The sequence below is a fragment of the Ornithorhynchus anatinus genome, chromosome 5 (assembly GCF_004115215.2).
Source record: "Ornithorhynchus anatinus isolate Pmale09 chromosome 5, mOrnAna1.pri.v4, whole genome shotgun sequence".
Classification (NCBI taxonomy): domain Eukaryota; kingdom Metazoa; phylum Chordata; class Mammalia; order Monotremata; family Ornithorhynchidae; genus Ornithorhynchus; species Ornithorhynchus anatinus.
In genome coordinates, this window is record NC_041732.1 from 5666126 (window position 1) to 5677147 (window position 11022).

Genomic DNA, 11022 nt, shown 5'->3' on the forward strand with positions numbered 1-11022 from the left:
GCAGGAGAGACGGGGGGGAGGGTTGCGGGCTCGCTCCCGCCCGCCCGTGACGTCAGCGCGCCCGCAGGGGGCGGCGGCGTTGGCGTTGTGGGCTGACTCCGGCCGGCTTCCGTGGGCGGGCGGGGGCCATGGCGCTGCCGCCCTTCTCCGGGCGCTTCGGGCCCGGCCGCCTCGGGCCGCCGCCTCCTCCTCCTCCTCCTCCGCAGCCTCCTCTTCCTCACCCGCCTCCTCTGCAGCCTCCTCCGCATCTGCCGCCGCCGCCGCCGCCATCGCCCGCCGCCCCGTTCCGCTGCCCGGCGCTGGGCCCGCCCCCGCCGCCGCCGCCCCCGCCCTTCCCGCCGCCGCTGCTGCTGCCCGACGCCCGCCCCGCGCCCTTCCTGCCGCAGCCGCCCCTGCAGCCCCTGCAACCGCCGCAGCCCCCGCCGCGGCCCGCGGCGCCCCCGGGGGGCGGCCCCTTCTACCCGGCCCCGCCTAGGAGAGGCTTCGCGGGCCCCGCGCCCCCTCCCCCGCTGCCGCCGCCGCCCCCGCCCCCGCCCTGGGCCCCGCGCTGGCTGGAGGAGGAGGAGGAGGAGGAAGAGGAGGCGGGGCAGCGCCTGCGGGACCTCCGCTGGCTGGAGGCGGCCTTCGGGGCGCGGCCCCGCCCGAGGCTCCCGGCGTCGGCGGCGGTGCCGGCCGCGCCCCCCGCACCGGGCGCTTTGCGGAGCGCGGCGCTGAGCGCGGCCAGGCTGCTGCGGCGGCTGCGGCGGGCGCTGTCGGGGCTGCGGGCGGCGGAGGACGGGGCGGCCTGGGCGCGGTTCGGCGGCCCGGCGCGCCGCCTCCGGGCCCGCCTGCTCGCCCGCCTGGCCCTCCTGGCCCGCCTGCTCCCGGAGCAGCCCCCGGGGGAGCCCCCGGAGCAGCCCCCGGGCCCGGCGCGGGACGGGGGGCGGCGGCGGCGCCGGCGGGCCCGGCGGGGGCGGGAGGAGGCCCGGCGGCGGGAGCTGCGGGCCCTGAGGGAGGCCGAGGCGGCCCGGGCCGCCCGCGCCGAGGAGGACATCGATCGCTGGAGGGCTCAGCGGGTGCACGAGGCCCATCGCAGGACCAGGGTGACCGCACGAACGGCCGGGACCCGGGACCCCCCGCCCCCCGGGGAGCGGCGCCCCCTCTGCCCGGGGGGGGGGGGGCTTGGGCCCGGAGGACCCCGACCCGGCGAGCGAGGCCATCCGAGGATGATACCGGGCGCCGAGCGCTGGACCTCCAGCTCGCTCACGGCACCCCCGGGGGACGGCGCTCCCTGCCCGCGGCCGGCTTGGGCCCGGAGGAGCCGGACCGAGCCGGCCGGAGCGTTTACCCAACGCTTACTGTGGGCCGAGCGCTGGATGAGGCGCCTGGGAGGGAGGGCGCGCTTCGGCGCCGTCGAGAGACCCGCGCCCCGCCCGCGGCCCACCTGCGGCCCTAGGGGAGCCGCACCGACCGCGCCAGCGAGCAAGCGGGGTCATTTGGGGAGCGCTTTTTACGGGCCGAGCGCCGGACGAGGCGCTGGGGCCGCCCGCTCCCCTCCCGCGTTGAACTCCCGGGTACCTTCGGGGGTATTCAGCGAGCCCTCGCCGCGTGCGGAGCGCCGGGCGGAAGGTCTGGGAGGGCGTGCGTTCCGGCGTACTTTAGGGCTGACCGTGCGTAGAGCGCCGTACCGAGCGCCTGGGAAAGGACCCCCGTGGTCGACGCCTCCCCCGCTCACGGCAAGCGTCCGGACTAGCCAGCGGGTTCCGATCCCCGCGTGGGCCGCGTGGCCTTGGCCCGGCGGCCTCACTTCTCCGTTCTCCTGTCCCTCCCTCCCCCCCCCAGGAGCACGAGCTCAAAGTCGCCGCCGACGGCGTCCTCTCCGAAGTCCGGAAGAAGCAGGCCGACGCCAAGAGGATGGTCGATGTCCTCCGCGCGCTGGAGAAGCTGAGGAGGCTGAGGAAAGAGGCCGCCGCCAGGAAGGGTCAGTGCCCCGGGCCCGGGGAGGGGACGGGCCTCTAAAGGTTCGGCGGTTTCGACGGTATTGGATGAGCGCTTACCGTGTGCCGGACGCAGGGCTTAGCGCTCCGGGAGCCCGACGCGATGATACGGTTCCCGGCCCCGGCCCCGCCGCTCGTCGGCTGGGCGGGTCGCTTCGCTTCTCCGGGCCTCGGTTCCCTCGCCTGTAAAACGGGGATCGATGCCGGGAGCCCCGCGTGGGACGCGGACTGCGTCCGACCCGATGAGCTCGTATCTACCCCGGCGCTCAGAACGGCGCCCGGCACGTGGGCCCCGGACGGGTGTCGTCGCCGTGAGAGTCGGCCGACGCCGTCCCTCGCCCTTGAGGGAGTTTCCGGTCTAAGGGGGCGATGGGGTGGTCCGAGCCGGGGTCTGGAGTTTTGGGCCGCGTTGGAGCACTGGGCTGCTCGTGGGCAGAAAACGGTATTCGTTAAGCGCTTCCTCCGTGCCGGGCGCTGCCCCAAGCACTTGGGCGAGATCCAAGCTGATCGGGTTGGACCCTGTCCTTATCCGCGTGGGGCTCACAATCTTCTCTGGGGCACAGAGAAGCCAAGTGACTTTCCCGGGGTCACGCGACAGACGAGCGGCGGAGCCGCGATCGGAACCCGGGTCCTTCCGACTCCCAGGGCCGGGTCTCCCTTCGCTGGGCCGCGCTGCTTCCCGAGGCTCGTCTGGCTGCCGTCGGAGAGAGCGTATCCTTGGAGCGCCCACGGCGTGCGATGCGCTGTACCGAGCGCGGCGCGTTCCCCGCCCGCGGGGTGCTTTTCTCCCCGTCAGGGGAGACGGACGTGAAGACGTTTACGGGGCCGTCGGAATAAATCGTCGCCTGGGCAGTTGAACGTTCCCACGGGAATCGCGAGGCCCTCGAGCCCCGGGCCCGGCGGGACCCGGGAGACGGACAGGCGGCGTGGCCTAGCGGGTAGAGTCCGGGCCAGAGAATCGGGAGGACCCGGGTTCTCACCCGGCTCCGCCTCTTGTCTGCCATCCGATCTGGGCCAGGTCCCTTCGCTTCTCCGGGCCTCAGTTTCCTCGCCTGTGAAAACGGAGCTTAAGACTGGGAGCCCCACGTGGGACAGGGTCCGCGCTCAATAACTGCTCAGTCCCGCGAGTGACCGAGCCCGATCAGCTCGGATCATTCAGTGCGGTGGTTGACTTAATAGAGACCGTGATCTGTACCTGTCGGAGGCTTGAGCTTGAATACCGTAAGCTCGCCGTCGGGAGCGTGTCTTCCAGATCTGTCGTATCGTCCTCTCCCGAGTGCTTAGTACGGTGCTCTGCACCCAGTAAGGGCTTAATAGATGCCGTCGATGATGGACGGTAGTCATGTCACGTTACCGCAGTCCACACGGTTAGCGCGTTGTGGGCGGGCAACGTGTCTGTTTATTGTTCCGGTCCTCTCCCGAGCGCTTCGTGCGGTGCTCCTCCCACGGCGCTCAATAAATACGACTGAGGTGAAGGTTGAAGCCCCCGCCCAGGGCGGTGCCCTTCTCGAGGCACTTGGCAAAGCAAGCAGGCCCTCCGAGGCGGGGTCCCCGGCGACGTTGGGCTCGAACGGTGGATCCACGGCGCTTACCGGGCGTTGGCCGCGTCCGGGGCGCCGCTCCCAGCGCCCAAGTCCAACGCGACGGAGCCGGCGGACGCCATCCCGGCCCTCGAGGGCCTCCCGGTCCGGAGACCCCGGAACGCCGCGCCGCCCAGCGCGGACGGCACCTGACGGGGGCTCCGGTGTCTTCCAGGCGTCTGCCCGCCGGCCTCGGCCGACGAGACGTTCGAAGGGCACGTGGAGAGGCTGAGGAGACTGATCCAGAAGCGCACCGAGCTGTACGAGGCCGAGGAGCGGGCCCTCAGGGTCATGCTGGAGGGCGAGCAGGAGGAGGAGAGGAAGCGGGAAATGGAGAAGAAGCAGAGGAAGGAGAAAGAGAAGCTCGGGCAGCAGCGGCGGGAGATGGAATCCAAGCTCTTCGGGACGCCGGGTAGGTGGAGCGCGGCGGCAGGGGCGGCCTCGTCGCCGGAGGAGCCGGTGGCCGTTCACTCGCCGGCGGCACGGGCCCGGGGGGCCGAGCGCGCCGGGCCGTCCCTCCGTGGTATTTATCGAGCGCTCACCGTGTGCAGAGCACCGTAACGGGCACGGGGGAGAGTCCGGTACGACGATTTAACGGACACGTTCCCTGCCCGCGAGGGGTTTACGGTCTAGAGGGGGAGACGGGCATGAATGGAGTTGTAGCTATTATCGGTGTGGTATCCGTTAAGCGCTTACTACGTGCCAGGCACCGTCCTGAGCACTGACGGAAAAGTAAATAAATCGCAGGCGTGTACGTAAATTCTTCCGGGAGCCGGCCGGGATGGGGAGGGTCCTCTTAGAGAAGCCGCAGGGTCTAGCAGGAAGGAGCCCTGGCAGTCCGGAGGGCCCGGGTTCTCATCCCGGTTCCACCGCTTGTCTGCCGGGTGACCTCAGGCAAGTCATTTCGCTTCTCCGGGCCTCGGGTCCCCTCAACCCCGCAAGCGATTCGCTGCCCGCTCTCCCTTCGACTCAGACCGTGAAGCCCCTGCGGGGCGGGGACCGTGTCCGACGGAATCATGGTCGTGGATCCGCTCCGGCGCCGAGAACGGCGTTTGGCCCGTAGTAAGCGCTTAATTGGAAGATTCCCGACCCGCCGCTCCCCCAGAGGTTCCGCGGGCCGGACGGATGGACTCGAGTCCCCGTCTGACGCGGCAGACGCCGCTCTCTTTCTCTCTCTGTACGTTTCCAACAGACGAGTTTCCCCTGAGCCGGGTCCTGCAGCCGTTCCGTCAGTTCTATTTACAAGCGGAGCACTCGGTCGGCGCCCTCCTCCAGATCCGGTAAGAAGCCGGGGCGCGGCCCCCGACCTCTCCGTGGACCGGCCCGCTCCTCCGCGCCTGCCGGATCCCCTGAGGGAGTCGTTCGGGCGGATCCCAAGTGGGCTCGCCGATAATAGCGGGCGCCTACCCTGGGCGGAACGCTGCCGACTGCTTGGGCGACTCAGTGGGGTCGTAATAATCGGGGAGCAGCGTGGTCTGGTGGCTGGAGCCCGGGCCTGGGAGTCCGAAGGACCTGGGTTCTGATCCCAGCCCTGCCGCTTGTCTGCTGTGTCTTTTGGGGCAAGCCGCTTCCCTTCTCCGGGCCTCAGTTACCTCATTTGTAAAATGGGCATTAATAATAATAATAATAATAATAATGTGCCGGGGTCAGTTGGCGAGAAGCGGTAGAGGTTGAGGCGGGGGAGGGCGGGGGGATAGAAGGCGGAGAGCTGCCGGGGCCGGGAGGGCGGAAGTGAAGGGCCGTCTCCCGTTTCTCTCCAGGCACGAGTGGGATCGGTACCTGGTTCCGGACGAGGTTCCCGAAGGCAGCTGCATCCCTCGGGGCTGGGTCCTGCCCCCCGCCCCCTCCAGCGACACTTGGGCCACGGCCGTCAGGCCGGGCTAGGGGCCGGGCCCTCGCCCCCGCCCGCCCGCGACGGACCGCCCCGGGCGCGCGCGGCCGCGCTCGTCCCGCCCGGCCCCGGGAAGGGGCCCGCGGCTCGGCCGGCCGGCCCGGGGGCCGGCCGGGGCCCGGAACCCCCAGCCGGGGGTCGTCCATCCCGCCGGGCCCGGGGACTCCGAGTCTGGGCCGTCGGGAGGAGCGGCGGAGGGAGGGGGCGAGCCGGGCTCAGTCGCGACCTTGGGGTCGGCGGGGATTTGGGCGGTGTCATTTGCCTCGGTTTTTAAGGGGCTCGTTCTCATGTTACCGTTATGTGTGACTGTACGTGTGCGCGTGGCGGGGGGCACAAACCAGGTGACCCCGGGTGAGCCCCAGCCGCTGCTTTTCCCCAGCGGATTTGGCATTCTGACCGGGGTCGAGGCGACGGGCGGCCGGTGGAAAGTCTCCCGTCCACACCTGCCCTCCCGCCCTGCTTCCGCTAGGGTAGACGGCTCGGGCCGGGCCGGGGCCCCCCGACGCAGGGGGGAGCGGGCGAGCGAGGGGCCGGACCCAGCCCGTCCTTCCCCCGCCCAACTCGGGCTCCAGCCGGTCGAAGAGCGGAGGCTTCGGCTACCCCTGCGGCTCCCCGGGGGGAGGGTCTCGGGCCGGGGCCCGCAAGCGGGGGAAGGGGATGCCCCGGGGACGGCGGACGTTGAGCCTCCCCCACCCCCCCAAGACGGATAAGACGGCGTGGACCCCGGATTGAGCGGAGGCCGGGCCCGAAGACCTCTCGCTCATCCTCTGCGGGCAGTCGCCCTGCCGGTGGCCGACCCGGAAACTCCCCGTCGGAACCCGCCGGCCCCCAATACCCGACAGACCGACTCGCGACGCGCAAACCGGGGGGTGTCTCTGCTCTGAAACGGGGCGGGCCCGGGGATTCAACGAGGGCTTTTACGTGTGAAACACGTGTGCAAGAGCTGCTCTTATTTTTCACAAAGCCAAATAAATGGCACGTTTTGTAAATGTAAAGACCTCGCTTATTTTCGGGAAATCAGTGAGACAGGTGTAGCATGTTAAACGTCGCCGACACTCGTCTGCTGGGTGACCTCGGGCAAGTCGCTTCACCTCTCTGGGCCTCGGTTACTCCATCTGTCAAATGGGGGTTAAGACTGTGACCCCATGCGGGGCCGGGACCGTGTCCAACCCGGGTAGCCCCTGTCTACCTCGGTGCTTAGAACGGCGCCTGGCACGTAGTAAGCGCTTAACGGATATCATAAAATGACAAGCGAAAACCAGAGACCGCGTCCAACCCGATTAGCTCGTATCCGGTGGCTAAATACAGTGCCTGGAACGTAGCGTTCGATAATGATGATGATGTTTCAAATACCGTTGAAAAAAAGTAGATTTGGGTTAAGTTGAATGGACCGGCTCAGGCTCAGAGGGCAGTCGTTAAACGAGAGTGGTTTTTTTTTTTCCGAGCTCGGAGCCCCTAACGTGCCTGGGAACTGGTGACCTTAAGATGGGTCTCTTCCAGGCGGGTTATTTCAAGAAGATCCCTGACTATGCACAGACCCAGTCCGCCGCACCTAGTAAGCGCTCATTAAATAGCACCGATCGAGCAGTCTTTCGTTAACATCTCAAAGGGGACCGACTGTGTGTACCCTTAATTCCTCCAGAACAGAACGGCAGAGTTAGGGACCGTTTTTCCAGCAAGGGGTCGTCTGTCGATTCCGCGTGACGTGGCCTCAGGAAACGGGCGCGTGGAGGCCTACCGCCACCCGTCCGGAACGCGGGCCTCCGCCCGGACCCAACGCCCACGTCGTCGGAGAACTGGGTGTGTTGAAGGACGGGTTCCTGGAAACGGACCGTGAGCCGGGCCGACGGGTTCCCCGCGAGGACGACGTTCGTTCGTTCCGTCGTCTTTATCGAGCGCTTACTGTGGGCGAAGTACTTGAGGGGAGTACAACGTGGCAAAATGACACGTTCCCTGCCCGCCGTGACATCCGAGACGACTCCTTGCGGCTCTTCCTGAGACAAACCGGGTGTGGAGGAACACGGTCGCCGCGTTGCAGGAGGAGTGCCTGCCGTGGGGAAAGCTCAGAGGGGATGGGTCGCCGGGGCCCGCGGAAGACAAAGGGATTGGCCCGGGGTCACTTGACAGGAAAGGGGCAGTGCCGGGATTGGAATCCTGCTCCTCCGACACCCAGGCCCCTGCTCTTTCCACCGGGCCACGCTGCTTCCCAGAAGACTGAGGGGTGTTCCTTAATTATTGCGGCATTTAAAAATAACAGTGGTATTTAAGTGCTTACTACATTGCAAAGAACTGTACTATGAGCTGGGGTCGGATACAAGAAGCAGCGGATACGGAGAAGCAGCGTGGCTCAGTGGAAAGAGCACGGGCTTTGGGGTCAGGGGTCAGGGGTTCGAATCCCAGCTCTGCCACTTGTCAGCTGGGTGACTGTGGGCAGGTCACTTCTCTGTGCCTCAGTTACCTCATCTGTCAAATGGGGATTAAGACTGGGAGCCCCACGTGGGACAACCTGATTCCCCCGGGTCTACCCCAGCGCTTAGAACGGTGCTCTGCACATAGTAAGCGCTTAACAAATACCAACATCGTCATTATTACAAGCAAATGAGGTTGGACGCAGTCCCTGTCGCACATGGGGCTCGGGCTCTGGTTCCCATTTTCCAGATGAGGCTCGGAGAAATGAGGCGACTTACCCAAGGTCACACGGCGGATATGCGGCGGGGCCGGGATTAGAACCCGTGACTTTGACTCCCAGCCTTGTGCTCGGTCCACTATGCCAGGCTGGCAGCGACTTGTTTTTCCCCACCTTTCGACCTGCGAGTAGGACTGGGCACTTGACCCGTGACTTCTGGACATTTGATCCTGGTCCCACCCTCAACCCCATAACACTCATCTACCTCTCTTTAAATTATATAACGTATTTATTGATCTCGATATCGGTCTCTAGTCCGAAGCTCGTTGTGGACGGGAGAATGTCTCTCGTCCTCTCCCAAGCTCTTGGAGAAAACAGCGTGGCTTAGCGGAGAGAGCGCGAGCTTGGGAGTCCGAGGTCGTGGGTTCTAATCCCGGCTCCGCCACTTGGGAACCGTGTGACTCTGGGCAAGTCACTTCACCTCTCCGGGCCTCAGCTCATCTGGAAGATGGGAAGACATTGAGCCCCACGTGGACAATCTGATGACCTTGTGTCTACCCCGGCGCTTAGATCAGTGCGTGGCACATAGTAAGCGCTTAACGAGTACCGTCAGTAGCAGTAGTAATACGGCGCGCCGCACGTAGTAAACGCTCGACCGATCCAAGACGAACCATAACCAGTAAGACAGGCCGGGAATCCTGGAAGTCGAAGAACCCTGGACGCTCTCCGTGCCCACGATGATAAATAGGTGGAGGTCTGGGTACCCCAAAGGGCTGGGGGGAGGCCTCCTGATTACAACTCGGCTCTCCCGAGTGCTTAGTGCAGTGTTGTGCACCCCATAAATACCCTCCTCCTCCCCCTTCAGACCGCAAGGCCCCTGTGAGACGGGGAATGCGTCCAGCGTGATTACCCTGTAGACCGTATGCTCGTCGCGGGCAGGGAATGCGTCTGTTTATTGTGGTATTGTACCCTCCCAAGCGTTTAATACAGTGCTGGGCTCACCGAAAGAGCTCAGTAAATACGACTGACCACCCCCGTCTTTCCCCCGGCGCTTAGTACGACGCTTGGCGTAGAGGAAGCACTTGGCAGACACCGAGATTAGGTCACGGTGGTCGGATGGACCCTTCTCACGGGGCGCAGTGGAGAGGGCCCGGGCCCGGGAGTCGCGAGGTCGCGGGCTCTAATCCCGGCTCCGCCGCTCGTTCGCTGCGTGACCTCGGGCGAGTCGCTTCACTTCTGGGCCTCAGTTTCCTCATCTGTAAAATGGAGATCGAGACCGTCGGTGCCAGGCGGGACCGACCCGATCGGCCGCTATCCACCCCGGGGCGGAGTAAGGAAGGGGCTCGGCGCGGAGTAAGCGCTTAACGGAGAGCACGGTTAATTAGGAGGTCCGGGGTTGAGGTACGGGTTTCTCGAGAACGACAGCGGAAGCCGAGGTACGTCGTTAGAGGCCGCTGGACCCGGGGGCTGAGCCGGTGGTTTCAGAGGATCAGGGCATCCAAAAGGGTTTAATCGCCCTAATCTGACTCCCGGGGTTTGGGGGCGGAGGGGAGGAGGCGGCGGCCGCGACGGACCTAAGGTTCCGTGGGCCGGGCCGGCCGGCGGGAGAAGCGGCCTGTGGCCACGGCTCTGAGCCCTCCGCGTTCTCCCTCCGCGCCCTCGTGGGGTAAGTGACGTCGGAGACCCTTGTTGCGGGCCGCGGGTGTCCCTCCTGGGGGGCTTGTGTTGTGGGCGAGAGGCAGAGCCGGGATTAGAACCCAGGTCTCCCGACTCCCAGGCCCGTGACCTTTCTACCGGGCCACCTTACTTCTCTGAAATTCATTAGGGACGCAGCGTGGCTCAGTGGAAAGAACCCGAGTTTAAGAGGCAGGGGTCGTGGGCTCTAGTCCCGCCTCCGCCGCTTGTCTGCTGGGTGACGTTGGGCGAGTCACTTCGCTTCTCTGGGCCTCAGTTCCCTCTTCTATTAAAGGGGGATTATATTAATGTTGGTATTTGTTAAGCGCTTACTATGTGCAGAGCGCTGTTCTAAGCGCCGGGGTAGATACGGGGTCGTCAGGTTGTCCCGCGTGAGCCTCACAGTCTTAATTTATCCTCTGTCGACCCTCTATCTCCCCCAGCGCTTAGAACAGTGCGCCGCACATAGTGAGCGCTTAACAAATACCAACGTTATCGTTATTATTATTAAATGCCACCGTGATCGTCATCAAGTGTCCGCCGAGGGTGAGATCCGGAGGAAGGGGTGGAGGGTGTTGAACGGGGACAGGAAACAGGGAAACTTGTTCCTTGCCCACCGGGGTTTCCCACTGAGTCGAGGGGGGGAAAGGGAGGATGACCAAAAAACGCAGGAGCGGGGGTGAGTGCGAGGACGGGGGGAGGTCCCGCCCCCTCCACAGAGTCCCTGGCCTCCTGGGCCGAGGTCACTCGAGACCGGGAGGGACAGGGAGTAGCCGTAAGATTAAGGTCCCGAGCCGGGGGATTTGCTGGCCGGGGTCAAGGCTGGGGCAGGAAGGGATTTTCCTCGGGTCCCGGGGTGGGACGGTTTAGGCTCTCCTCTCTTCCCGCCACCACGCTTCCCGTCACGCTAATAATTACGGTATTTAGGAAGCCCGGTACTAAGCGGTGGGGTGGATGGTAATGTCGGTATTTGTTAAGCGCTCACTATGTGCGGAGCACCGTTTTAAGCGCTGGGGGAGTTACAGGGTAATCAGGTTGTTCCACGTGGGGCTCACTGTCTTACTCCCCATTTTACAGATGAGGAAACTCAGGCCCGGAGAAGTGAAGTGACTCGCCCGCCGTCACACAGCCGACAAGTGGCAGAGTCGGGATTTGAACCCGTGACCTCTGACCCCCAAGCCCGGGCTCTTTCCGCCGAGCTACGCTGGATGCAAACAAATTGGGTTGGACACCGTCCCCGTCCCACGTCGGGGCTCGTGGTCTCGAACCCCGTTT

At 65.6% G+C, this 11022-nt stretch overlaps 1 protein-coding gene across 1 annotated transcript; it reads left to right on the top strand.

Moving 5' to 3' along the window:
* Positions 1-128: 128 nt before the first annotated feature.
* On the top strand, positions 129-5488 carry PDCD7 (programmed cell death 7). Its single transcript, XM_039912187.1, has 7 exons — positions 129-160; positions 387-450; positions 558-1082; positions 1822-1960; positions 3732-3968; positions 4749-4836; positions 5317-5488. Exons 1-7 carry the CDS (start codon positions 129-131, stop codon positions 5438-5440), a joined length of 1209 nt encoding a protein of 402 aa, XP_039768121.1. The 3' UTR covers positions 5441-5488.
* Positions 5489-11022: the final 5534 nt, after the last annotated feature.